The sequence below is a fragment of the Lactuca saligna genome, chromosome 8 (genome assembly GCF_052625555.1).
Source record: "Lactuca saligna cultivar CGN05327 chromosome 8, ASM5262555v1, whole genome shotgun sequence".
Lineage (NCBI taxonomy): Eukaryota > Viridiplantae > Streptophyta > Magnoliopsida > Asterales > Asteraceae > Lactuca > Lactuca saligna.
Window position 1 is genome coordinate 106,197,434 of NC_136424.1, and position 26,795 is coordinate 106,224,228.

At 30.6% G+C, this 26,795-nt stretch overlaps 2 protein-coding genes across 2 annotated transcripts; both read right to left on the minus strand.

The window, feature by feature from the left end:
- LOC145009982 (uncharacterized) lies at nt 1–462 on the minus strand. The gene has a single exon (XM_078968586.1). It carries the CDS (start codon nt 460–462, stop codon nt 1–3), a length of 462 nt encoding a protein of 153 aa, XP_078824712.1.
- Nucleotides 463–1,766: 1,304 nt separating this feature from the next.
- On the minus strand, nt 1,767–2,565 carry LOC145012702 (uncharacterized). Its single transcript, XM_078971495.1, has one exon. It carries the CDS (start codon nt 2,489–2,491, stop codon nt 2,015–2,017), a length of 477 nt encoding a protein of 158 aa, XP_078827621.1. The 5' UTR covers nt 2,492–2,565; the 3' UTR covers nt 1,767–2,014.
- Between the last annotated feature and the right edge of the window lie 24,230 nt (nt 2,566–26,795).

Below are 26,795 nucleotides of genomic sequence, written 5' to 3' on the forward strand. Positions count from 1 at the left end.
CTAAAAGGGAGAAGTAGATAAACGGGCAAATGGTGGGCAGCTCCATTCAGCCCAACCGCCATAATTCAGACGACTCATATGCTTACACCATGAATATGAGTTTGATATAATTTCATCCGCGACCTTCGGTGGAGCAACTTGAATATTCTTGAAAAGCTTATCGTTCCTGGCGAACCATAAGAACCATAATACCCCAAATAGAATAACATCACCAATCACTTTCTTCCTTTGACACTTGTTCCAGATAGTGCTTGTATCAAGAAATTCAGTAACACTGGAAAACCCTTGAACAGCAATGTCACACCATTTAAAAATCCAGAAGTGAACCTCCTTGGCGAATTCATAGTGTAAAAAAAGACGATCCACCGATTCGACATCCTTGTTGCATAAAGTGCACATCTGGTTTGATACTTGTAGCCCCTGTGTTATTAGATTGTTTGCTACTGGAATTCTTCCATGCATAACTCTCCACACGAAACACCTAACTTTTAATGGTATTAATTTTGACCAGCAGATCTGCAGCCCTTTAAAGAGGACTAGTTTTGAATCTATGATATGCCTCATACTGTTTACCACGTATTTACCGTTTTTGTCGGCACAAAATGAAAATCGTATGACGAAGATTTCTCCGAGTTATTCGGGTCACCAAAACAAAAGAAACAACCAAAAACTAAAACTATAGACTACAATATTAAACACTATTAGGCATAAATCTTGACAAGTAATTAATTTCGCAATGCAACACTTATATGATAAATAATCATTAAAGTTCAAGTTGGTCCATAGAAAGTCAAACATGCAACGGTCAAACAAACTTGTTAATAATATGTAATTCTTCAACTTCCTTCAGTATAATTAGCACATTTATAATTATTCTATCAAGTACTTCATCATTCTAGATATTTGCTTTATTGCTTACTTCTTTGTCACATTAATCTTCTAAACTCAATATCATTAATTGACACTCTAGATCGCGCTAGATGGTCAATCATAACTTTTGATAACCACATGTAATTACTTTGACTAATTTCATAGTTGTCCAACAATTTCAATACATTCAGTCATTACTATAGTCACCATCCTTAGTTTACAACACAATGTCTATTAAAAAAATATAGACGAAATCCTTAAAAAGGATAACATAAATTTCAGAAATCTATCGTTGATAAAATAAAAAAAAAATAAAAAAAAAACAAAAAAAAAAAACCCAACTATTAAATGTAAGTATGTTGCTATTATTATGTATAATTGAAATTATAGTGTTGTTATGCCTATGGAAATTAAAGTACAATGGTATTATGTTTAAAAGAAATTAAAGCACATTGCTGTCATATATGAAACACATGGAAGTATGTACGTAGCTATGATGTGTTAAAAAATATAAATATTTATGCTTATTTCGAGGTTTTGGTTACGATAACCGAAATTTTTGCTTAAAACGGGATCCGGTTACTATAAAATAACGAAAAGTTTCGATATATAGTTTCAAATCTGGATCTTGTGTTCTCTAAAAGAAAATGGAACCTTTAGGTTTAAAAGGATTTGGTTGTGAAACCGGGCTATTTAACTTCTTATAATTGGACTTCATGACGCGTGTACTTTATGCTTTATGCTTGGCTTTTGGCTTTTATTGATGTACCTCTCAGGCTCTCAGGCTCTCACATGATGACTTTAAGTTGGGTGTGGCATGATACTAGTTAGAACTAAGTTTTACCTTTCGTAAAAAATGAGTTTAACACAAATTAATTATATTATAATTATACGGATGACTGGAAAGCAACCTGATCATTTGCCGAAGAAGAAAAAAGGATATTACATTATAATGGCATGCAGTACAATCATGAACTACGTACCACAATTTGTTGTTGAACTAAAAGCATTCCAACATCGCACTGTTCATCATAACCTAAAAGCGACTTAATACGTACACAAGAAACCATTTTAATTAAGGCATGCATGCATGCATAACTTATTGATCATAAATCTTCCAAGAAAAAGATAAGTACGTATTTTCTTATTTGCGATCATCTCCACCACCTCCACGCCCATGCCCAGACCCAGACCCAGACCCAGACCCATAGCCACTTCCCTCACCAGACCCTCCTCCACGTCCACCGCCTCCACCTCCACCTCCACCACCACCACCACCGCCACCACCTCCGCCTCCCCTGCCTCCGGAACCAGATCCAGCATGTGAGCCAGCAGAGGAGCCAGCTTCTGAGCCTGCTCCTCCTCCTCCTCCTCCTCCGGAAGAACTACTAGAGCTTGAGGAGCTTGAAGAGGAGCTAGAACCAGAGCCTCCTGCACCTGCACCGGACCCTGACCCTGAACCACTTCCTCCGAGTCCAATACCAATTCCAGTGCCTATACCTATACCTACTCCACCCAAATCCAAACCCAAGTCCTTTCTCGCCACCCGACTCTCTGACACCATAACTAAAGTTGAAAGTACTAGCAAGCTAGCGAGACTCATTGCCTTCATTTTCGCCATATACCTTAAGCTTATTTACCAAAAAGAAATGTTAAGCTTATTGTTTTGGTGATTGCTCCGAAACCATAGGTCTACTTATAGGTGTAGAGGGTGGGTGAATAACTAAAAACAAAGTGAAAGTGGTGGACACATGGATCGATTATTAACATTGGTATTTCGGTGTTGAAAACTGGTGAATGACAATTTTTTGGTCCCCACTATTTTCTGTTCTTTTTGAGGAATTTTTGCTTATGTTTTCTCGCCTAAAAACTCGGTGAAGTGTGAAAGAAGCATAGAATTGTGGCTGAAAATGGGTCGAGCATGCTAGTGGATACTCGTATAGTGGCCAAAGTTACCATGATTGGCATTATTGTTGCTCAACCCACGATCAATTGCACTTTAAATCATAGTGGAACTCTCCAATTATATAGTTACACCTAAAAATATATAAAATCCACACCAATCACCATCCAAAATTCTAAATAAGATGTGGTTAAAACGAAGAAGATAAGGATCTCCCGCCAGCTGACCTCAAAATGCGGTAGAGATTATCTAAAAAAAAAAAACTCGTTTTTAAGTGTTTGTCGATGATATTAAATTCTGTAAATGGGGCATTTTTAAGAACTCTTGTCGCTCGTTAATTATTGTGTAATTCAAAACCATGATAGTATAGATCAAAATATTTAAGCTTATCTTTTAGCTAAGTTTCCGCCATATATACTGGTGTTTAGATGTGCGTTTTGAAAGTGATCATGTGTTAATCAGTTAATCCACGTGTACATATTTGTTTTTGGCTGATAAAGCGATTGTCATCTAGCGTTTCCAGGCCATGAATCCGATTCCATTAAAGACATTTGAGACTAGAATCCAACTTGGATTATGTGATGATCCAAAATAAATTAAGAATATTTGAAATATCATGAACAGAAGAATTGCCAGCATCTGATCACTAAGACATAATTGCTAAATCGATTGAAGAAATGAAGAAATGAAAGAATGGAAGGATCATCGCTATGATACCATGTTTGAGTTTAGAGGAAGGGACAAACTTAATGCATTTCATTGAAGAAAAAGTTACAAAACAAATGAGAGGATTAAACTATATATATATATATATATATATATATATATATATATATATATATATATATATATATATATATATATATATATATATATATATATATATATATATATATATATATATATATATATATATATATATATATATATATATATATATATATATATATGTATAGAGACTTATTAACGGATTAAGCTAATGAGTTTTCTAACAACTTGTAACTGTGTACACGTGGATTAACTAATTAAGTTAACATCATATCATATATAAAATGATGAAAATTATGTAATTCACCTCGAGAAAACAGGCGCAGCAAAACTTCAGGAGCTTTTCACCAAATATTTAAAATTGACAAATATTTATTTGTCTATGTTTGAACACGATTTTGGAACCATAAACTTATTTAAAATTGACAAATGTTTATATGTCTATGTTCTCTTCGGTGGTGATAGGTACATTCATTTTGGTATATTATACGTCCAAAACAAAATTAAAATCTATAAGAAATTAATTCTTAAAGTGAATTAGTTGAAATAATTAAGAAAAAATGTTAAGTATGTTTTTAGTCGGCCAAGATAACTGGGATGATGGAATGAAATGGATATATAAGTAAAAAAGTTTATTAGTCTTGTTAATGCAAACCGATTTGGTTTGGGTTCACTCATGAACTTGTGTGCAATTGTGAATCATATGTGTCCGAATGCACAATTGGTCGACCAGCAAAACTTCAGGAGCTTTTCACCAAATATTTTATTTTTCGTAATTGAAATTTCAGTTTTAAAATTCTTATTAAATCACCAAATTAAATAGTTAGTGGTTACAACCTTAAAGTTTAATTTTTCTTTAAATTTGTTTTAAGTACATTAAACATAAACCTCAACAATTTTTTATTTTATTTGTTTTCGTATATTTCCATAATATTTTTCCTATGGTTACAAATATGTGGCACTAAGTCAAGAGGGTGGTTTCTTTCTAACTTAGTGGGTGTAATCAAGGTTGTAAACTCGCTACTCGATACTTGTTCGATCGACTGGAGAGTAGCGAGTACTCGGAGAGTGTTCGGATTCGGTAATTCATGTAGAAATATTTTTAAGAAAATTATATATGTCAAAATCATAAGTTAAAATAATAATTTGATTGAAATATATAACAAAATTAGATACGTATGAATAGATAAAAACTGAAATACACACAAATGTCTCGCTTCATAAATAATTACTGAAAATTTAAGATATATATGTAGTAATAATCAAATGTGTGTTAAATAATAAATCATTAAGTGTATTATACATATTAATCTTGAAATTTTTGATTTTTTTTCTCTTTTTATGACGATTTTGACCATTTGACCGATTTTGACCGAGTTGGCCGAGTTTGACCGAGTAGGCCCGAGTAAGACCGAGTAGACCGAGTTAGAGAGATGTTGACTGATTTTTGACCAATTGTAACCGATTTTTAACAGAGTTTGATTTAATCCTAGTTTTTTTTCCCGAGTTCACATTACTCGCCTCGGTGGAGTGCCGATTCCAAGTAATCAGCCGAGTAGGCCGAGTTTTGCAACACTAGTTGTAATAAAGTAAATCAGTTACTGCATACAAGTATACAACTACTAGGCGAAAACTCATACGTTGCATAAAACACTTATATAGCTGAAGTTTTTATAAATATATGTTTTTTAAATATAACAATAAAATTGTTGTTAAATTTGATATAATAATTCGTATACTAAATTAATATAATATATTGATTATATTAAATTATATGATAATATATACATCTATTATAACTACATAATCGCAATCGTTTGAATGACTTCTACAAACGAGTTACCCATGAATAAAACTAAATATAACATATGGTTTAATGTTATTTATAGTTGTTATTGTTCATTAATTAATTTTTTTAAATTTATTTGCGTAATGTTTTAATTTCTATCATTATAATTATTTAAAACATCAAACATTTTCTTTTAAATGTAACAATATAATCATTTATATAGAGTTATTTTTAACTTTTGTTATTGTAAGTTATTTTAAGCTATTTATTTGAAAACTTTTAACGATTATAAAAATATCTTTAAGAAATATTTAAGTTAAATTGAGATTATAATTTAGTTTTTGCATTTATCACTACAGTTTATCATTTTTAACTATTTAAAAAATATTCTTTAGTATTTTAAGTGGAACTGAAATTTATATTTAAGTTAACATTGTAATTTATATTTATATTAACACTTGAAGTATTTTGTCCAAATTATTTAAAAGTTGTAGTTTTAAACTGATAATGATTTATATATAACAACATATTAAATCTAATAAATTAAGTATAATATGTTAAAAGTTAAAGACATAACTTTATAAGTAAAATTAAAGATATTATTTTAAAATTGAAATTTAGTTTATTTATGACTACACTTTAACTTTGATATTTATTTAACCTTATTAACCAATTTATAAATATTATTAAAAAGACAATACAATTTATCACTTTTTAACTATTTACAAAAAAAAATTTGGGTTTTTAATTTAAACTAAAATTTATATTTAAGTTGATCCTATAATATTATATTTAAATTAATCATTTAAGTATTTTATATAAATTGTTCCAAAATTATATCTTTAAAATGATAATGGTTTACATCCAACAATATATTAAAATTAATAAATTTAGTATTATAAGTTAAAAGTTAAAAACCATAATTTTATAAATAGAATTAAAAATATTATTTTAATATTTGAAATTTACTTTATATATGATGACACTTTAGGTTTGATATATATTTAACCTAATTAACCAAATTATAATTATTATTAGAAAAAAACTGAAAAGTCATAGGAGTTTCAAATGAATGTGATGAAAGGAAAAATATTTCATTTATAAATATATAATGATAAATGGTTGTTTCTGTTTCTTACTTAATCTAGGATGATTTAATGGACAATTAAGTCAAAAAATATATAAATTATGTCAAACAAAATATGGCTTAATGTGTTATACATCAATCCTTAACATATTTGTCCTTTTATCCTCAAAAACCCATCTTCTATGAAGAATTGATAACCATTTTTAAAATTTATATAAATTTTTTTATTTATTGAAATGTAAAGTGCTCATCTGGTCGAATTCAAACTGTTCATTCAATCTCGGAAAGATACACACTATGTATATAGCATTTTATCTACACATACACATACGTATTCTACCACTTAACTCGTACAGAAGTTAATGGGGAAAAGAAGATACAACTCCTTTGAAGTACAAATGGCTAGTATTTCGGTTCATTTATTTAGATATAACTAGTTACAAATACGATTACATTTCATATACTTCCTTATTTAGTCGCCACCTCGGTGTCCTGAACCAGCATGGGATCCTGCGGATGACCCTGCCTCAGAACCACCTCCTCCATTGCCACTAGTGCTCGAGCTCGAGGAGCTTGAAGAGGAGGAGGAAGATCTCGAGCCAGACCCAGATCCAGATCCAGCCCCTGCTCCAGAACCGCTTCCACTGCCTCCTATGCCAACACCTGTCCCAACACCAACCCCTACGCTACCAAGATCTATACCTAAGTTCTTGCGGGCAATTCGGCACTCGGCACCTAAAATGGCTGAAGAAGCAAGAAGCAAAGCTAGAAGTAGTAGTAGGAACTTCATGGTGATGGTGGGAAGAAGTGTACTATATTCGATATGTGTGTTTATACGATATGACTTGTTATGAATGTCGAGGTTTATTGAGAATGTGATATTAATTAGCCTAAAGATTATTTACGTATTTATAGTAGTTTTGCATGGTGGATTGGACACGTAGTGGTGTAAGTGGAGAAATTGTAATGAGCTTTACTTTAATTATGCTAGTGGACTCCAAAAAGTCAGCAATCTTGTGGCTGAGTATAACCTAAAGTGTCGAGGATTGAAGGGTTTCTGACAAGTGTCTGCCGACCCCTTTGAGGACTTTATGATTTTATCCGATAATTTCTTTCATTGGTTTTCAAAATGAATATGGCCACTTAATTCCACGAATATTTTTTGTAGATTTTTAACTATCGACTAAAATGTAAATTACAACCAATGATGGCATTGCCATTTGTTAATTGCTTCCAAAAAAAATTATTAATTCGATTTTATTTTTTATTTTTTTAAAAAAGCATCTAGTTACACCAACGTTTTCGTATTTTTTTTAGAAAAAAAATAATGAAAGGAATATTTTTCATAATTCTTTAGCTAGTATGTTAACGTTCTATTTTATAAAAACTACTAGGTGAGTGCTTTTACATTTGCAAATAGAGTTATAAAAACGTTCTATTTTATAAAAACTACTAGGTGAATGCTTTTACATTTCCTCAATCTTCAATGTGGAAAAAACAAAAAAGGAAGGGTTTTGAGGTCGTTGTCCCTACGTTTTAGTGGTCGATTTGGGGTTTTCGGAGCTATTGTTTGTTTTATTTTAACTCATACCACCTCAAGATTGAAGGCCGTAGGATTTTAAAAATTGATACCTCTCCGCTATAAAAATTTATAGTGATGGCGTGTTTGGCACGGAGCTTTTAGAAGCGTTTAAGAGCTTTTAGCTTTTAGCTTTTGACAAAACGCTCTAGTTTAAACAAAAAGCTTCGTTTGGCAGTACGAGCCTTTAGCTTTTAGTTTTAACAAAACGCTCCGATTCTAAAAGCTACTTCATGTAGCTTTTAACAAAACGCTCCGGAACTTTTGAAATCAATTTCCATAATTACCCTTAAAAATATATTTATATATATTTTTTATTTTTAATCAATTGTCCTTTTGAGTAATTTTATATATTTCAAAAGCTTCCAGCTACTTTTGCCAAACATTCATATAACAAATAAAAGCTACAGCTTTCCGCTACCAGCTACCAGCTACACGCTACCAGCTAGCCGCTTCCAGCTAACAGCTACTTTTGCCAAACACGCCCATCTCAAATGCCCACCTTAATTGTGGTTTGAAACTATTGCTTGTCTCATAAAAGACTCTCTTTAAGCCACGTGTCATCTCAATATCTTATTGCTTTGCTAAGTTGACTTACGGATATACCCTTCTAGTCCTTATGTAGATGTAGATTAGCAACCAATTTAACTGAATCCCGTAAACTCAGAGATGATTGATACGTTATAATGCTAACAAGTATCTCCCTTGATCCACCATATCCGGTCCCCTCCTCCCTTATTTCCATTCTCTCATTTTTGCACACTCGATTGACGCTCTTGAAGTTGACTGAAACACAAACTCTAACATTGAAGTCTCTAAATAAATTAGCAGAACTAATCGTCCCTTATCTTTCATCAAAAGGAAATTCAACAACTCCCCACCATTATTCTTTATGGTTTTTCTATTGGGTATATTTTTCATATGTTAAATTGAAATTTGAAATCAGATACCTTCTCAACCATAGTTTTATTCCATAAATCATTTCCTCATCCTATAGGCCCAAAATCACAACCGTACATTGTTAATCTCTTTCTTCATTTTTCATTTGTCACTAATGCAGTTGAGGCCAAGTAAAGTTTTGAGCTTTTTTAGATTTGTGATCTTTGATCTCATTCTTTCTAGCGCCACTTACCTCTGAGCCTGAAAATTAGGGATCAAACAAAATTTAATGGTACTCAAATAGATATAATTTTTGTTACCGTTTTCATAATTTTTGTTATTATTATCTATATATGAATACATTTCTTCCACATCATCTTTGCATGCCACTACAAGAATACTGTGCAACAGTGGCGACGCCGCTGTTGTTGCTAAAGGTTAGGGTTGTCGCCGCTAGTTAATACCTTTAGCGGCAACGTGTCGCTGCAAATACATCGCCGGTAATGCTTCGCCGCTAATACGCTTCTGGTCGCCGCTAAAGGGTGCTCGTCGCCGCTAATAGCATTGTATTTCCAAAAATTATTAAACTACAAAATATCAACATATCAAATCATAACTAACAATTATCTGTGATTGTGGTTGTTCTTGTATCACTAGTTGTTCCTGATCGTACATGGACACAACGGTAAGGGTTTTACGCCCAATGTCTCTGATATGTCCGCGTCGAACACCTAATATTCTTTCAAAACAGTTTTTTTATATCAGTTGGTGTTAGACTGCTTGCTTCAGAAGTAGCTTGGGTTTGTTGGTTGATCTCCTCGAGTAAAGCTTTCTGTATTTTTAAAAAATAATAAAAATAATAAAAATTAGATTACTAAATACCTTTGACGATATAAACACTTATATGAAAATACAAATTAACCACTTACGTATTGTTGTTCGACCGCAGGACTATAAAATACCCCTTGGCGATTCGAATTAGCCTTACGAAAAACATCGATTCGACTGATATCCTATTTAACATTAAAAATTAGATTACTTATGCTTTAAATAAATATTTAAATATATCATAACTTACTTCTTTGAAACATGCATTGTTGTATGAGCTCGACCTGTTTACAACTACTTGTTTTGCACGGCATTCTGTGTTTGACGCCGAACGCCTTAAAAAATTTGGCGTTTGAAAATGTTCAATTGTCTTCGTCCAATTTTCATGTGACATACCCTAGGGAGGGGGGGGGGGTGTTTAATGCGGCTGGGATATCTACAGGCCCTCCGATTTTCTTAAAATAAAAATGAACTTTAATATTTCGGCCTTTGTAAACTTTTGCAAGACTCGAATCAATGCTCCGCAACAATTGAGCATGCTTCGGATCCATGTTAACCTTATCCAAATAAATTTATTCTACAAAATACAAAAAAATAGTTAATTAAATAACAATCACAACTAAACTTAAAATTGTATCCAATATACCTTTAGATGCACAACTGTTGCGTTCCTTAAGGCGGAGGAAACATTGTCCCAACCAGATACGTTGAAAGGGACGTTGTTCCAAATACCTCCCAATTTCATGTGTGAACCAATTATCACGCTTCCCGACAGGTAGCCCTGTCGAAATTACCCGATACCTGAATTACCCGCCCAATTTTTTCGGGTATCGGGTAAATCGGGTATTGGGTAAATTTTTCCGGGTAATCGGGTTACCCGATTTTTTTTTTGGTCGGGTAAAGGGTACATTTTTTGGGTTTCGGGTATATCCGAATTACCCGAGTTACCCAAATTATTTTAAAAATTCCTTTTTTTTGTAGAGCTTGTACTATATAGCAAGTATTTGATCACGCTTAAACTAACTATCATTATTGTAAAACATAAATATATTTATTATGACAATACGACACTAACAATATTAAAAGTAATTTTTATATATCATCACGTTCTTTAAAACTTAACTGTTTTCTAAATTATAGTTTTTATTGCAACTAACAAACTCATTATCTTGACGAAACTTCAGAACATGGCAAAACTTATGGCTACATTTATCTGAAACATTTTAAACTTTTAAATTAAGATCTTTAGGTATTTGTTTTTTTAACATCTTATTAGATTAGATTAAGTTGTTAAAAAATTACTTAATATCTCATGTATTATTGACTAAAAAATCTCAATGTTCAAAGCTTGAGTAACTTCGTTTATGTCTCGTTTGTGTATATAAACAAGACTAATAAAGCACGACGTATTTATTTTATTAAATTTATTTTCAGGTGAAATTCAAAAAAAAAAAATATATATATATATATATATATATATATATATATATATATATATATATATATTTCGGGTAATACCCGAATTACCCAAACCCGACCCGATACCCGAATTACCCAAACCCGAATTACCCGAATTTAGTTTGGGTAGGGTAACGGGTAATTTTTCTAACATGAAAAACCCGAATTACCCGAAACCCGAAAAAATTACCCGTTTAACACCCCTACCGACAGGGGAACATGTGATCTCCCTATCGAAATCTAAATCCACGGGCTTTCCTTTGTTTGCCCGTATCAACTTTCCTAGCTCGATATTTTTTGATATGCCCCTTCTTTTTTTTGGAAGTTCGGCTGAAAAAATACAATTAAAAATATTAGTCACGATAACTTATTATAAAATAATAAAAATAGTTAATAAAGATATCATAATAAAACTCACCATCATGTTCGTGCTGACCACGACCAAAGCCTACTGGCGGTGGTGGATCCCCGGCTCCATCACCTCCATGTCCAAGCCCCATAACATCGGCCATCATGGCCAAGAGTATCGCCCAAGTAAACCTCATTTGTAGCCTATAAATTACAAGATGTACAATATAGAAATACAATATGAATAAAAGTTAGTTACCTTGCGAAATGATAAGATATACAAAATAGACAAACAACATAAATAAAAGTTAGACAAACAATATGAATTAAAGGTACATTTCAAATAAAGTTTCTATTACAAAAAAAAAAAAAAAAAAAAAAAAAAAAAAAAAAAAAAAAAAAAAAACATTTGATTTTTTTAATCAGAATCTTCATCATTTACTTCAATGTCTTCTTCATCAGTATCATAATCAGAATCGTCATCATCATAATCAGTCTCTTCATCGGAAACATTATCGATTCTACCTGTTGGCGGAGGTACTTCAATCTCATCTTCATCGTCATAATCAGCATTGTTTTGAGCTACATCAACATTGTTTTGAAAGTATTGTGAGAAGTCGATAAAAAGTCTAGCTCCAAATGAAGAGTAAGTTTTGAACTATGTCAACATTTTCGGCCTCCACATTTTCGACATCTTGGATAGAGTCACTATCAGCATTTTGGACACGAGCATTGTCGGATGGTAGATCCCAAATATTTCAATGATAAACATGCTCGGTGACACAACGAGGGTTGTTGTTTTGGTTTCTTCGATGATTAACATGCTCGCAGATGTAGAACACTTGTTTGGTTTGAGAATCATATATGAGTTGATCATCTTGGTACGCTTCTTTTTCTGTGTCAATACTTATGAAATTATCATCAGGAATATCTCCCATGTCGAACCACTTGCACTGAAATATTACAGTCGAATAATCATATGGATATTCTACCTCCATAATCTCTTCTAACTGACCATAATATTTCTCTCCATTCTCATCAACCGCTAGAACCCCAAAGTTTTGTGTTTTACGTTGTGCATCACGACTAAGTACCATAAACCTAACACTGTTGATTGTGCACGTGGTGTAAGTATAAACATCCATTTGTGAACCCATTGAAAGGACTGACAACACTTTGTGGAATTCTGGAGAGTTTTCTTTTTCCATCTGATAAACCTATTAAACATATGTTGATGTGTTATGTATTCTTGATTTTTTATATTTATCAAAGATATTTGTTTGTTAATTATTATTACGTTTTCAAGAAACCAGTTGGGAAATTCGATCTTTTTGTCACTTTCAGGATGTTCAGATTTGAATTTTCTATACTGATGAATATATATATATATATATATATATATATATATATATATATATATATATAATTGATGAGTCGAAAAAAGTAATAATAACTAATGAAAGATAATTAAAAGTAAGAACACTTACTCGATGTATTGTCTGACTTCTTAACAACTATTCAATATAAATCATTCTATATTACGTTTCTCCCTTATATCAAGATGTTTGATTTGCATTGCTCTCCTCGATCGACACTTTGACTCAAACATCCAAAACTTTGTTTTTTCAATGACAACATCTTCGTTTCTTTCAAGACGATTGACATCTCGAAGGTATATCGAACAAAATGACAAAGCTTCTTTAGCAATATAACCTTCACCTATGCAACCTTCCAGCCTCACCTTATTTCTGACATAGTTTTTTCATATACATTTCGAACGGATACATCCATCTCATACATACTAGGCCTTCGACAATCGTTTCATCAGGTAAATGCAAAACTAAATGAATCATAATGTCGAAAAACGTTGGAGGATAAATCAACTCTAACTTGCACAAGATTCTAAAAATGTCTACTTTTGTTGTCCTCATATCCTCCACCTTTAGTGTTCCGGAGCAAATTTGCTTGAAAAACGTACAAAGATCTACAATTGGTGTAGAAGTTTCTTTGTCCAATAACACTCTAACTCCAATCGGTATCAAACGTTGCATAAGAATGTGATAGTCATGAGATTTCAACCTAATAATGTTAGTATCATTATCTACCACTTTCTTACTGATGTTAGATCCAAACCCATCAGGAAATTTAACATCTCTTATAAATTGACAAAATATTTTGCGGTCAGGTTTCTTGAATGAGTAGCTTGCATGTGGTCTAGTGAACTTGTTACCCTTTTTTTACAACCATTGATTACACCGGATATTCAGATTTCTCAAGTCCTCACGTGCATTTGATGTGTCTTTACTCTTATCATTCATCATATAAGTACCCAAAAGACTCGCACCCAAATTTTTCTCGACATGCATCAAATATATGTTGTGTTTCAGCTGCAAAGAAGACCAATACTTAAGCTCAAAAAATATGCTATGTTTCGACCGGTTCAACTCGAATCCTTGTCGATCTATGTTTTCCTTGAGAGTGTTAGGATGTTTACTCAGTTTACAAAGTATTAGAAGACATAGTTGCTCTTGTACCATAACACCTTATGAGTCACTTTCTTACCCTTGGTGTTTTTATCAATCCACCGACTCTCTTTACAAATGGGACAAACTTGCAATGACTTGTGTTCCTTCCAGAAGAGAAAACAATCGTTTTTGCACATATGTATTGACTCGTACCCCAAACCTAACTTCTTCATTTTCTTCTTTGCTAAATAATATGAACCGGGAACCTTGTTTTCTGGTGGAAATGTCGAATGAAACAACTCAAGGAGTTGATCAAATGAATTATCAGTCCATTTGTTGTTGACCTTCATATGCATCAGCTTTGCTAAAAAATCAAAGAAAGAAAACGTACAACCAAGATATAACTTGGTTTCGAATGCCTCTAACAACTCTTAAAAATCATCATCGACACCGCTAACCCTTGTATTCGAGGTTCCTTCGTCAAGGTTTGTATCATTTTCTCTCGACTCCCACATAACATCGTCAATAACATCAGCCATCTTGTTGCTTGGCAATACGACATCTACAACTTGAGGGATTAAAGGTTCACCGTGATATATCCACGTTTTGTATGATTGACTGAAACCATATATACAAATATGACATCTCATTGCTTTAGGATCCATGAAGTAACGATTATCGCATTTCTCACACGGACATCTGGTTTCACCTTTACAATCTAGGTGTAACATGGATCTCTCGACAAAAGAGTCGAGTCCTAGCTGGAACTCAGGAGATTAAATATGTAGATTAGTAGTCCAGTTTTTATCAATAGACATGATGCAACTGAAACATAATTTATTGTTTAAGGTTTACTCGATGGGAAACAAAAATCAAGTAGAGTATTCATAAAGTTGGTGATTCAAAAAGTATCCCAGCATGGGAACACATGAACAAATAATCAGAAATGGATAATGTATTCAAAAAGTATATATATATATATATATATATATATATATATATATATATATATATATATATATATATATATCCGAGGAGCAAAGAGAAAGTATGTTGCTATTAATTTAGTTTAATTTTTTTAACTAATTTTATTTTGTTTTAATATTAACATTAACTTGATTTTAAAACTACTTTAATTTTATTTTACAATTAATTTATTATTTTTTATTGATTTATTTAAAACTAATTTAATTTTATTCTATAATTAAATTAAAATTACTAGAACTACGTTGCTATTAATAACATAATTAAGCTAAAGTTGTAATGACCAAAATTAAGTCATTAAAAGTATGTTACTATTAAGTTGGTTTTATAATTGATTTAATTTGATTTTATAAAGGTAACTTAATTTGATTCTAAAGGTAAATTAATTTGATTTTCTAATTAAACAAAATCAAACAAATGTATATATACATCCGATTTCAATTTCATGCCAAATTTCAATTTTAAGCCAATGTGGTAAAAACAAAAATTACAAAAACATACACAAAATGCATGAAAACTTCCCATAAATCTGAAAAAGCATACAATATTTCAACAAAATGCATACAATCTAACAAAATGCACAAACACTTTTTATCTCAAAATACAAACATAATCACTCAACAAAATTGAAAATTACTAACAATTTAATTTAATCTTAAATTTATTTAAGTAAAAATATAATTAATAATTTCTAAAAAATTAATTAATCTAAGGCTTACTTAATCTAAATAAAATCAATATTATAATATATATATATATATATATATATATATATATATATATATATATATATATATATATATATAAATTTATGAAATTTTACATTAAAACTTTGGATTCAGTTGAAAGGATTTTTTTCATAATAAGGTAAACTTTGAATATTTTAATTGAAGTTTCTTTGTTTACAACTAGATTTTTAATTATTTTTTAGAGCAAGGGACCAAAACCGTACAAATCAGATGTTGAGGGGCTGATCATATATATTTTATAATGGAGTTTGGTTAAATCGGGAGGTTTAATACCTCCTGATTCCTCCTCGTCATTCATGCGCAACTAAGAAGCAAGAAAAAATACGAATGGTCTTGTGTTTATCGGTGATCTACGAACAAATCAAGAGATTAAAAGGGGATGGATGAGTGGACTTACGAAGAAGGAAGCAACAGCACAGCTGGCATAAACAAAAATTACAAAATGCATACAATCCAACAAAATGCACAAACACTTCTTATCTCAAAATTACTAACAATTTATCATCCAACATAGCACCAAAACAGAAAAATAATAGATAATAGGAGGAATTTGACCTTGAATGTCGGTAATTTCGGATTTAGCTCAAGGGTCGCCGGTTTTGGAGGTTTTAGGGAAGGTGTGGTGGTCTTGTGGTGGCAGGAGGGGCTAGCACCGGCTTTTACCTTCGTCCTCCACTTAGTCAACTCGTCCAAGTGATGAAAATGAGAAGCAGCAACATAAACAAGAGAACAGAAAAAAAAATGTCACCAAAAAGGAAACTGGCGGGGGTTATTTGTAAGGGGCATTAGCGGCGACGAAAGGGTATTAGTGGCGACAGTAAGGCAATAGCAATGACACCTTGGAGGGAAAATCAGTGCGTTTTCTACAACCATTGGATTGAAAACAAATCGGATGGATGTGGATAATTTGATGTGGATCGCCGTTTGCGAGCATTACCGGCGACCCCTTTAGCGGCCACATAGGGCAATAGCGGCGACATGTAACGCGTCAATTACATGTCGCCGCTATTGCCCTATGTCGCCGCTATTGCCCTATGTCGCCGCTAAAGGTGTCATCGTAATGCCAACACTCCTTGTAGTGTGCATCGGGTACATTGTATTAGAAATCTTTCTAATACATCGAGTCCTTATTACAATGAGCGAGCTTCATGGGAGAGTAAAATTGAATGGGTAAACTAGGAAAGCAGGTTTTCTACTAAGATGTCTTATGCCATTTAAACTATTCTTTGCGAAAATTGCAAATATTACTTCTAAAGGTTATTCATCTTTTTTTATTTTTATAACTTTCTAATTCAATAAAATTGTATCATAAGCATGTACAAAAATTTGTAGTAAACTAACCATCTTTTAAGTCTCTTATTCTATGTTGTTTAGGGAATTGGTTTCTCACCTGGTAAAACGAATAGCAGCAACCAAGTGTTTGACAAAATGTCATAAAGAAACCTAGCTATTATTAAAATCAAACTTCATAATGAAACCTTTCAGAGTGTCTAATATACGTTTTGTAAATCAGTTGAAAGCTCTATTGTTAGAGATTCAGTTGATGGTAGGAAAAGTGAAGATGCATTAAAAGTGGCAGGAAACGGTAAAGATGCATTAAAAGTTAAAGACCCAGCTATTGTTGGTTTAAGAGATTTATTGGTGATTACCTTCCAGAGTTATATATTGATTTGTATTCTCCTTTGGTGAACTAGGTACACGTGTATTTTGCACTCACTGTTAATTTCCTTCTAAGAGTTACATTTTTCTGATTGGGAAAGTGTGTGAGTAAGTGAACAGACAACTGTTACTGGTTGAAAACGTGTACTAATGTGGGTTCATCAGAATAATGCCAAATACACATGTTGATGCAAGTGAAGGAGCATCAAGTATAATTTTACTGGAATTTGTTTTTATGCTTTGTTAACTCAATCTATATCGATCATCTAGTGATTTAACTAATTTAATAATTGTTAAAAAAAAAACTACCTTCTAATGAGTTTTAACACTTTGTTCCCGATTTGCAATTAAAAAGGGAAGTCGAGAGAAAAGGATGGAATTTGAGAGAAAGAAAGATTCAATGGCGTTCCCGAGTTTATTTTTTGGAGTGATTTGGGAAGAAAGGAAAGGAAATCGGAGGTATCTTTTCTCTCCTAATCTTCCTCCCAAATTGGAGAGATTTGGAGACAAGAGAATCAATGATACACAGAAAATCCAGTGATTACCATATTACCCTTGAACCATATAAACTCACGTATACAACAGCAAAACGCATGAAAAAATCGATGCTACTATGCTTCATCCTTCTTCACGCTTTGTTCAAGTTGTTCACGCTTTGCAAGCTTCCAACATCAGGTTTCATTCTTTTCTTTGATATCTTGTTTATGTTTCTTATAAATGATACCATTCTTCTGAACACACAGTCTATTCATCGATTTCTTTTGGATGATTCTTATCTACCACATTAGGAGCCTGTGAATATAGAACTTATGTTGAAATTTGTTAAAAAATTAAAATTGAAACCAACAAAAAACTATAAACAAATAACTTATGTTGAAATTTATTAAAAAATTAAAATTGAAACCAACAAAATACTATAAACACAGTGAATATAAAACAAGACTCACAGTTTAATAATTTTCATAAAATAGGTAAGGCAGTTTTACAGGTAAGTACCAGGCAGCATTTGGATCATCAGATTCTTTGCAGAATGGAGGATCATTTTGTAATCGTGTGTCATATCAATCAATGTAATGGAGGGCACCATGCTTAAATTGTGTTCCACCACCAGGGAAAGTAAGATACTCCCCACTAAATTTCAACTAGTTTTGGTGTCCCTTAACTTCTGTACCTTAGTGTGAGGGATGTTATGGTACCATGTCTGCCAAAAAAACATAATATAAAATGCATACAATTTTATCTGATTTGCTTACATAAAAGACTAGAATTCTCATCAATCCTATCCAAAACAGTGTTTATGATGAATCCTCTTCACTTTCAAAATATAGTGTTTCAAAATTTAACTTAGAAGTTTGTTTCTTATTTTTTATATATACATACAAATATGATAGATTATAGATACACAAGAAACTTAAACACCCAAAGCATCAGTGAGAGTGAGCATAGCATATATAGTTTGAAGAAAAAAAAACAAGTAATTATCAGTATACCTTTTCCCTGCTTGCAGGCCAATGTATTGGGTGTTGGTATCCTTGTGGCAGTGGAACAAGGCAAGTTGGAGGGTCCTAAGGACAATGCATTTCCCTATGTTCATAATGCTTAGTGGTTGGAAGACCCTTAATAGCTTCCAAATTATCAAGACATGGAATGAAATCTGACCCAGCACTCACATTGCACACTTTCCAATGAAACTTCTCTTCTTCTGTTCCATATGTACAAAATGATCCACTTTCAACAGATGTTATGTTCCATACCAAATCTCATAGTTAGGGTCTATTTTTCGTAGGATGGTATGGAATGAGTCATTACATTTCATGATCATGTTTGGTTGAACTTTAGGAACGGAATGAATCCTCATATGAATTTTTTATTTTATGTATATTTTGAACTCTATTCTATAAATTGTTTGATTATAACTGACCAAATCTTCTCTACATAAATAAAAAAAGATATACAAATTAAAGGCTCATCAAACCTAAAGTATGTTGTAATAAAAATAATAGTGGTTGTGTTATTTTATAAACATAAAGTTGCAACTTAATTAAATTAATAAAAATTCTAAAATTTTCATTAACAGTTAAAATAATAAAAGTTGGTTTAATAATTTTCATAAAATAGGTAAGGCAATTGTTAAATACCTCTATAACCTATAAAACAAGACTCACAGTTTAATAATTTTCATAAAATATGTAACATTTTCGATGGATAGTGATCTACAAACGCCCACTCAATTTCTAAGAGTTAGAAAAAGGCAAGTAGTTCATCTGATTTGCTTATTGATGGCCATTCTAACACATTGTGCCCTTGCCAACACAAACTGTCCCAAATTACCTTCTAAGAAACTTATTTTAAAACGGTGATGTATACGTGAACAGTTGCTACACGACCTTTCAAACAGTGGTAAATATCGTGAACTTATCCGTACGAGTGAGCAACCTTTTAAGAAATTGTGCACTATCTTACAAAAAGTTGGTGGTCTTCGAGCTACTCAACACATGTCCTTTGAAGAGCATGTTGCAAGATTTTTGCACATTGTCGGCAATGATTTTAGAAATCGATTTGTCTCTTGGCTATATCGTCATTCTAAATCCACTACAAGTAGGTGCTTCCACAGAGTTCTCTGAGCAATTATGTCACTGGAAAGTCATTATATTCAAAAACCAAAAGGTGATGTTGTACTAAAAGAAATTCAAGAAAAAAAACAATTTTATCCTTACTTCAAGAATTGTATAGTGGCAATTGGTGGGACATATGTTTGTGTCAAAGTACCAAACAAAGATCCCCCTAGATATCGTGGTTGCAAGGGATACCCTACGATAAATGTCTTAGCTGCTTGTACATTTTATTTAAAGTTTACATACATTTTAATTGGCCGGGAGGGTAAGCATCAGACTCAAGGATACTAAAGAATGCACTCAATAGAGAAGATAAACTAGTAATTCCAAAGGGTAAATTTTTAATACCAAAATTACTCTTATGTGTAATCTAATTTTTAATACATAACTAATTACAACTTATTTATAGGTTGATACTATTTCGTAGATGCTAGTTTGCCACATATAACTACACTAATGACACCATATCGCGGACGAGGAAATGTGGGCCAACGTAATTAATGTAAGTTTTTTTATTGCATGTTACTTAGTTTGTATACATTTATGTTATTTTTCTTAACAATAATTGTATTTGGGATTGTGTGTTACAGTCAAAGCCTGATGCGATTTCATTGAAGTAAAAAAAAAACAAAAAACAAAAAACAAAAAAACAAACTACAATGAAATGATAGCTTTGTTTGAGAAAGATAAGGCTTCAAGGGTGCATGTTGAAACCCCAAAAGAGAAGAATGTTCTATTGAACACGACTATGGATATCAAAGTAGAAACAATTGAAGAAGTGGATCAGTTACTAGCAAGCAATGACATAACACTTGAGAAACAACAAAAATGATGATGATGATGATGATGATGATGATGATAGTGATGGTGACAATGATATTTATGTGTTATCTCCTACATGCTTTTCACCGGTGCAAAATTCAAGTTCTAAAAAGTACAAAAGTAAAATAGAGAAACATAAAATTGAAGATTAAGATAAACCTGAAGTTGAACTCGAATCGTTTGAAAAGGTTATTATGAGTGCAATTAAAGATGTGGTTTCTGCCATAAGGGAGGGTAAAAAATTAAATCTTCAAAAACTCTCATCATCGGGTTTATATTGGTGATGAAATTTATAAAGAGTTAGAACCAATAGATTTGGAACCCGATGAATTAGCAGAAGCTCTCATCTTTTTGTCGCGAAATCAATCTGATATGGGAACATTATTTATAGTTTCATTTAAAATACGAGAAAGTTTGCTGAAAAAAATGATGGGGGCAAGTAAATGATTTACTTAGGATTATAGTTTTTTGATTTTTTTATCATTTTGACTTCATATTTTTTAGTTTTTGGTTTGAGTTCATACATTCAAATTTATTTGATTATTCTTGCATTGACTTTAAATTGGTTTCTTATGAATTCGTTTGATTCATACATTTATGTTATTTTTGGTATGGGCTTATTGACATTTATGTTATTTTTGGTTTGAGTTATACAAATGAAGAACATATTAGAATTGTGATTAATAATGAATTATGCATTAATGATTTTTGTATAAATAATCATATGAAAAAATAATTAAAGAAGTCGAGATGTAGGCAACAATTAGCAAAAAAATAATTGTTTAGGCATAATTTTGTTTTCAAGATAATCATGTGGTATATATTTGAAATTATGGAAAAAAAATGTAACAATGGTATAGTTATCCACTTTTAGTTTTCATTCTTTTCATTCCAACTCGGGATCACAAAGAAAATTAATTTTCCTTTTCTTTCTTTCAAACTCAGGAACAGAAAAATACACTTTATTTTTTTTCCATTCTTTTCTTTTATCTCCACATTTCTCTTCTTTTCTTTTCTTTCCTTAAAGGAGTTCTATTCACGGGTTGTAATGAAAATATTAAATATTAAGGCTATACGATAAAAGAAAAAACAGAAATTAACTAAAAACATCAATAGGACTGATATAATAAAAGTCCTAAGTTTTTAACACGTAATTGGAAAAAGACTTAACATTTTTTTTATTATTATTGTTATGGTCTGTGGTATAACTTTCTCGTAGAGTTATCACTTTAGTCCAATTAACAAGTTTCATGGTTAACTTTATTATCCTTTTTACAAAATCAATCTTAAAATTGTGTTTAAAATTCAAATTTGGTCCTGGTAGTTTGCAAAAAATTACGTCACATGGTTTTTGACTTTATTATTCATTTATATATATATATATATATATATATATATATATATATATATATATATATATATATATATATATATATACTTGATTTATTTTTGTTTTTTAACTTTATTTTTCAGAAATTCAATTTTTTTTACCATTTGTTTTCTATTTTTTCAAATTTATTTATTTTCAGTTTTTATAATTTTTTTTTATTCAAGTGTATGAAGTTTAAAATATTATAACAAGTTTTTTTATAGAGACCGGATATTACTATTTCTTTTGTTCTTTGTTTTAGTCTATTATGAAATTGAAAAATATTACTTTGAATTAAAACTATTAATATTGCATATAAAAGTATGATTTAATTTGCAAGGTATATCAAACCTTGAAACATTAAGCAAGTTGTTTTCTTTTTTAATTTTTATTTTTTTCGCAACATAAATATAATAACTCTAATAAACAAAAAAATAGAAAGAAAATAATTTTGACCAAAATTAAAAATATAAATATAACATTTTTATTTACTTGAATAAAAATAAAGAAAAAAGTACAAAATTTATAAATTACCAAAATCGTAATATGCTCTAATTTATTAATATATTTTATAATTTTTGAAAAATGTCAAGAAAAAGTTAAAAATACGAAAAAGAAATATTAAAAAATTTAAAATTAGAAAAATAACTAAATTATATTACGAAAAAAAAAAACTAAAAAAAATACATAAAGTGTAAACTATATGAATATATTAGAGTAAATAAAAAACAAAAATAAATAAACTATATATATATATATATATATATATATATATATATATATATATATATATATATATATATATATAAAGAAAATAAATAAAGTATATAAAAAAACAAAAAATAAAGTTATAAAAACCATGTGTGTAATTTTTTGCAAAATATAGAGACCAAATGTGAACTTTAAATACATATTTATGACTAATTTTGCAATAAAAAATAATAATAATAACAAAATTAACCATGAAAATCGTTAAGTGGGTTAGAATGATAAATCTACGAAAAAGTTATGACCATAACAATCATAATAATAATAATAAATATTATGGTTTTTTCAATTACACGTTAAAAACTTAGAGTTTTTATGATATTAATCCAAATCAATAAAATAATCAAAATGACATTTTGTTCTCAGCCACCCCAAATGATGATGGTTCTTCATCGTCTCTTCCACAAACAGTCACTTGAACACATATCCCAAGACTCCTATTGATTGCCCCTCTTGCTTAACTCATTCACGTTCAGCTAAATTGTTGCATGTTTCGCTTGACTTACATTTCCGTAAGTTTAGAAATCATGGTAATCCCTTCTTCATCTCTTATTTTCGGTTTCCTAACATTTGTTGTTTTCAATTATTGTTACTTACATTGATTAAAATGGACTGGAGGTGACACAGATCATATTGGTACCATGTACTCTCGAAACCTAATTATCCTCTATTTTCTCATTTCATTCCACTAACCTTTGATTTATAATGCATCTAAGAAAGACAGTGGACCCTGAATCTTAATAATCGGGAAGCGCAACATATGAGGAAAAGTCAAAAACTCATATGGAGAAATGCGCATGGTAATACAAGAAATAAAACCACCCACGGTGATAATTATTTTAATGCGTAAGTTTTGAGGTATTGCTTATTTAGTTGAATGCCCTTTTGTTTCAAGGAAGAAAGTTGCAAGCATAATGCTTAAACATACATGTAGAGGGTGTGAAAAGGCACATATTTCACTTGTTGCTGCAAGGTCATGGTTTTCCCTACTTCTTGATACAGGTTCTAAACGGATTGCATTCAGTTTGTTCCATATTGTTGTAGAAAAACTCAAGTCATCATTTCTATTTTAAGAATATTTTTGTGATATTTTCTAGAGTAAACTGTAAAATTAGTCCCCGTTTAAAAATTTCTGTTTTGGGCCTACAAAAAGAATTGTTATTTTTAAGTTTCTTTGTTTGGGCCTACCAAAAAATCCACAGTTTTTTTAGTAATTCAGTTAAAATCATGATTTATACTAAAATCTAAGCAGATCTTAGAAAAAAAAATCCATAATTTCTCTAAACTTCTTTTTAAATATTTCAAGAGGGTATTCTACTTCATGATATTCTCAAAGATTAAGATTGATGTGTAATTCTGTTGATAAGGTTATTACTTCTTTGTTTAGTGGAATTTAAGATGGTAAGAATAAAACACTGATCCATTTTTTCATAAGGAGACTTTAATAGATAATCATTTTCCTAGTTAAAGTTAATTATTGGTCGATTTTATTATGTTAAATGTATTCACATACATAACACATATTGGATATATATATATATATATATATATATATATATATATATATATATATATATATATATATATATATATATATATATATATATATATAAACCAATCAAAACAAAAGTTAAAAAAAAAAACTTTAATATTATTAATTTAATAAAATTTTAAAAATATTTTACCTATGATTCCCATGGGTTGTAACCTAAGTTATGATAAAATTATGTCTTGATCGTACTTTTGGCTTTCTAGTAACAATCATAAACGGAAAAAATACTTGGACATGATGGATTAATGATCCTACTTTAATTTTTTGATCCATGTATTCCTACGGGAAGAAAAAAAAACGTTTGAAGAAAAAAAAAATATATGCAATGTGTGTACACTATTTTCTTTTTGGCTCTCTAATATATGTCGTTTGAAGAAAAAAAATATATAAATAAATTCTTAATAAATATATAAAATATTCTCATTATTCTTTTCTAAGAAACATACAAAAACGTTTCTTCACTTGAACTGGCATCATAAAAAGAGACATATAACAAATTCCCAAACACCCATTAAATTCTCCACAATCGGACACTACCCATTAAATTCTCGACATTTAAATCTCACTGGAAGACCATGATACAAAAATGGAGTTTTCTTGGTCGACACCCTGTGACATTCATAAAAGACTTGACCTCTTGAAACTCAACCCCCATACCAAACAAATTGAACTTATAAAGATTTAGTTTCAAATCAGAAACACACAATATAAACAATCCAAAATTTGAATTATAGAGATAATATTCTCCCGTCACCACTCCTCAAGAAAAAAGCATCATCTTCATAAAACATATGGGAAATGTTCATAGAACCAATTTTATCCCCGTAAAAGATCAGTCGTCATCGCATCATTCAACGCCACATGGAGAGCCTCCATCACTTAAACAAAAAGGAACATAGAAAGTTGATCCCTTTGACGAATCTCCCTTTCTAAATGAAACTCCAAAAACAGACTTTCATTATCTAGAACAGACGCCTTAGTAAAATAGAGAACCTTGTATCCATATGATCCACTTAGAACCAAATCCTAAGTACATCAAGATCTGAAACTGAAAATTCTAATTCACATAATCGTACTCCTTAAAATCAACTTTAAAAACTGTAATCTTATTTTTTTTCGCTTCTTATATCAATCCACGATCTCATTGACAATAAGAGAGCCATTTAATATTTGTCCACCCTTAACAAAAGCAGACTGCTCAAAACTAATGATGGAGTCCATAACCTTAGCTAACCGGAGAGCCAAAATATTAGTGATTATCTTGTATTGGGTACCAATGAGAATAATAGGTCGGCAATCAGAGACAACCATCGAACTAGGAATCTTTAGAATTAAAGTTATCAAAGAAGAATTAAATCCCATTGGAATCTTACGCAAATTAAAAAAAATCAAGTACAAACGTCATCACTTCCTACTTAATAACCTTCTAATAGTATTTATAAAACACGATACATCCCCAATGATTTTTCAAAGCCACAAGTCCATACAGCCGCCTTGACCTCAAGCTCTGACACTGAGGCTTTGAAATCCAATATATGTTCCCCTATAAAGGACCGAAAACCAGCACTCCATTAAACCATCAACAAACCGCATGCTTTCTTGAATTTTTCGATAAAATAATAATAATAATAATAATAAATAAGTGTGTATATATATATATATATATATATATATATATATATATATATATATATATATATATATATATATATATATATATATAACACTTGTTTGACTGTATTTAGGTTGTTGGATGTAAGCAACATATTACCACACTCAAAAAGCAACACATCATCATCAACATGTTATAGCATATTAACACACCCAAAAGGTAACACATCATCATCATAGTCATACATGGGTGTTATAACACCAATGTGGAAATGTGCAACACCTAATAAAATGTGATAACACCCCTTATTTTCTATATATATATTTTTTTTTGATATTTTTAAGTTCTATATTTCCAATTTGTTTTTTTTTATATGTCATAATATTTATAGTTATCATATAAATTAAATCATAAATTAAAAATAACATTTAAAAAGTAAAGATTAAATTTTAATAATCCAAACTTAAAAACAACAATAAAATATACAGCAAAAGACAAAAACATTTAAATACCTAAAAAAAAAGAATATATCACATCATCATCCTAGTTATATATAAGTTTTATGATATTAAATAACATGTGATAACATCCATTATTTTTTTTATGTTTTTAATTTCTATATTTCCAAATTTTTTATTTATGTCATAATATTTATAATTATCATATAAATTAAATCACAAATTAGAAATAA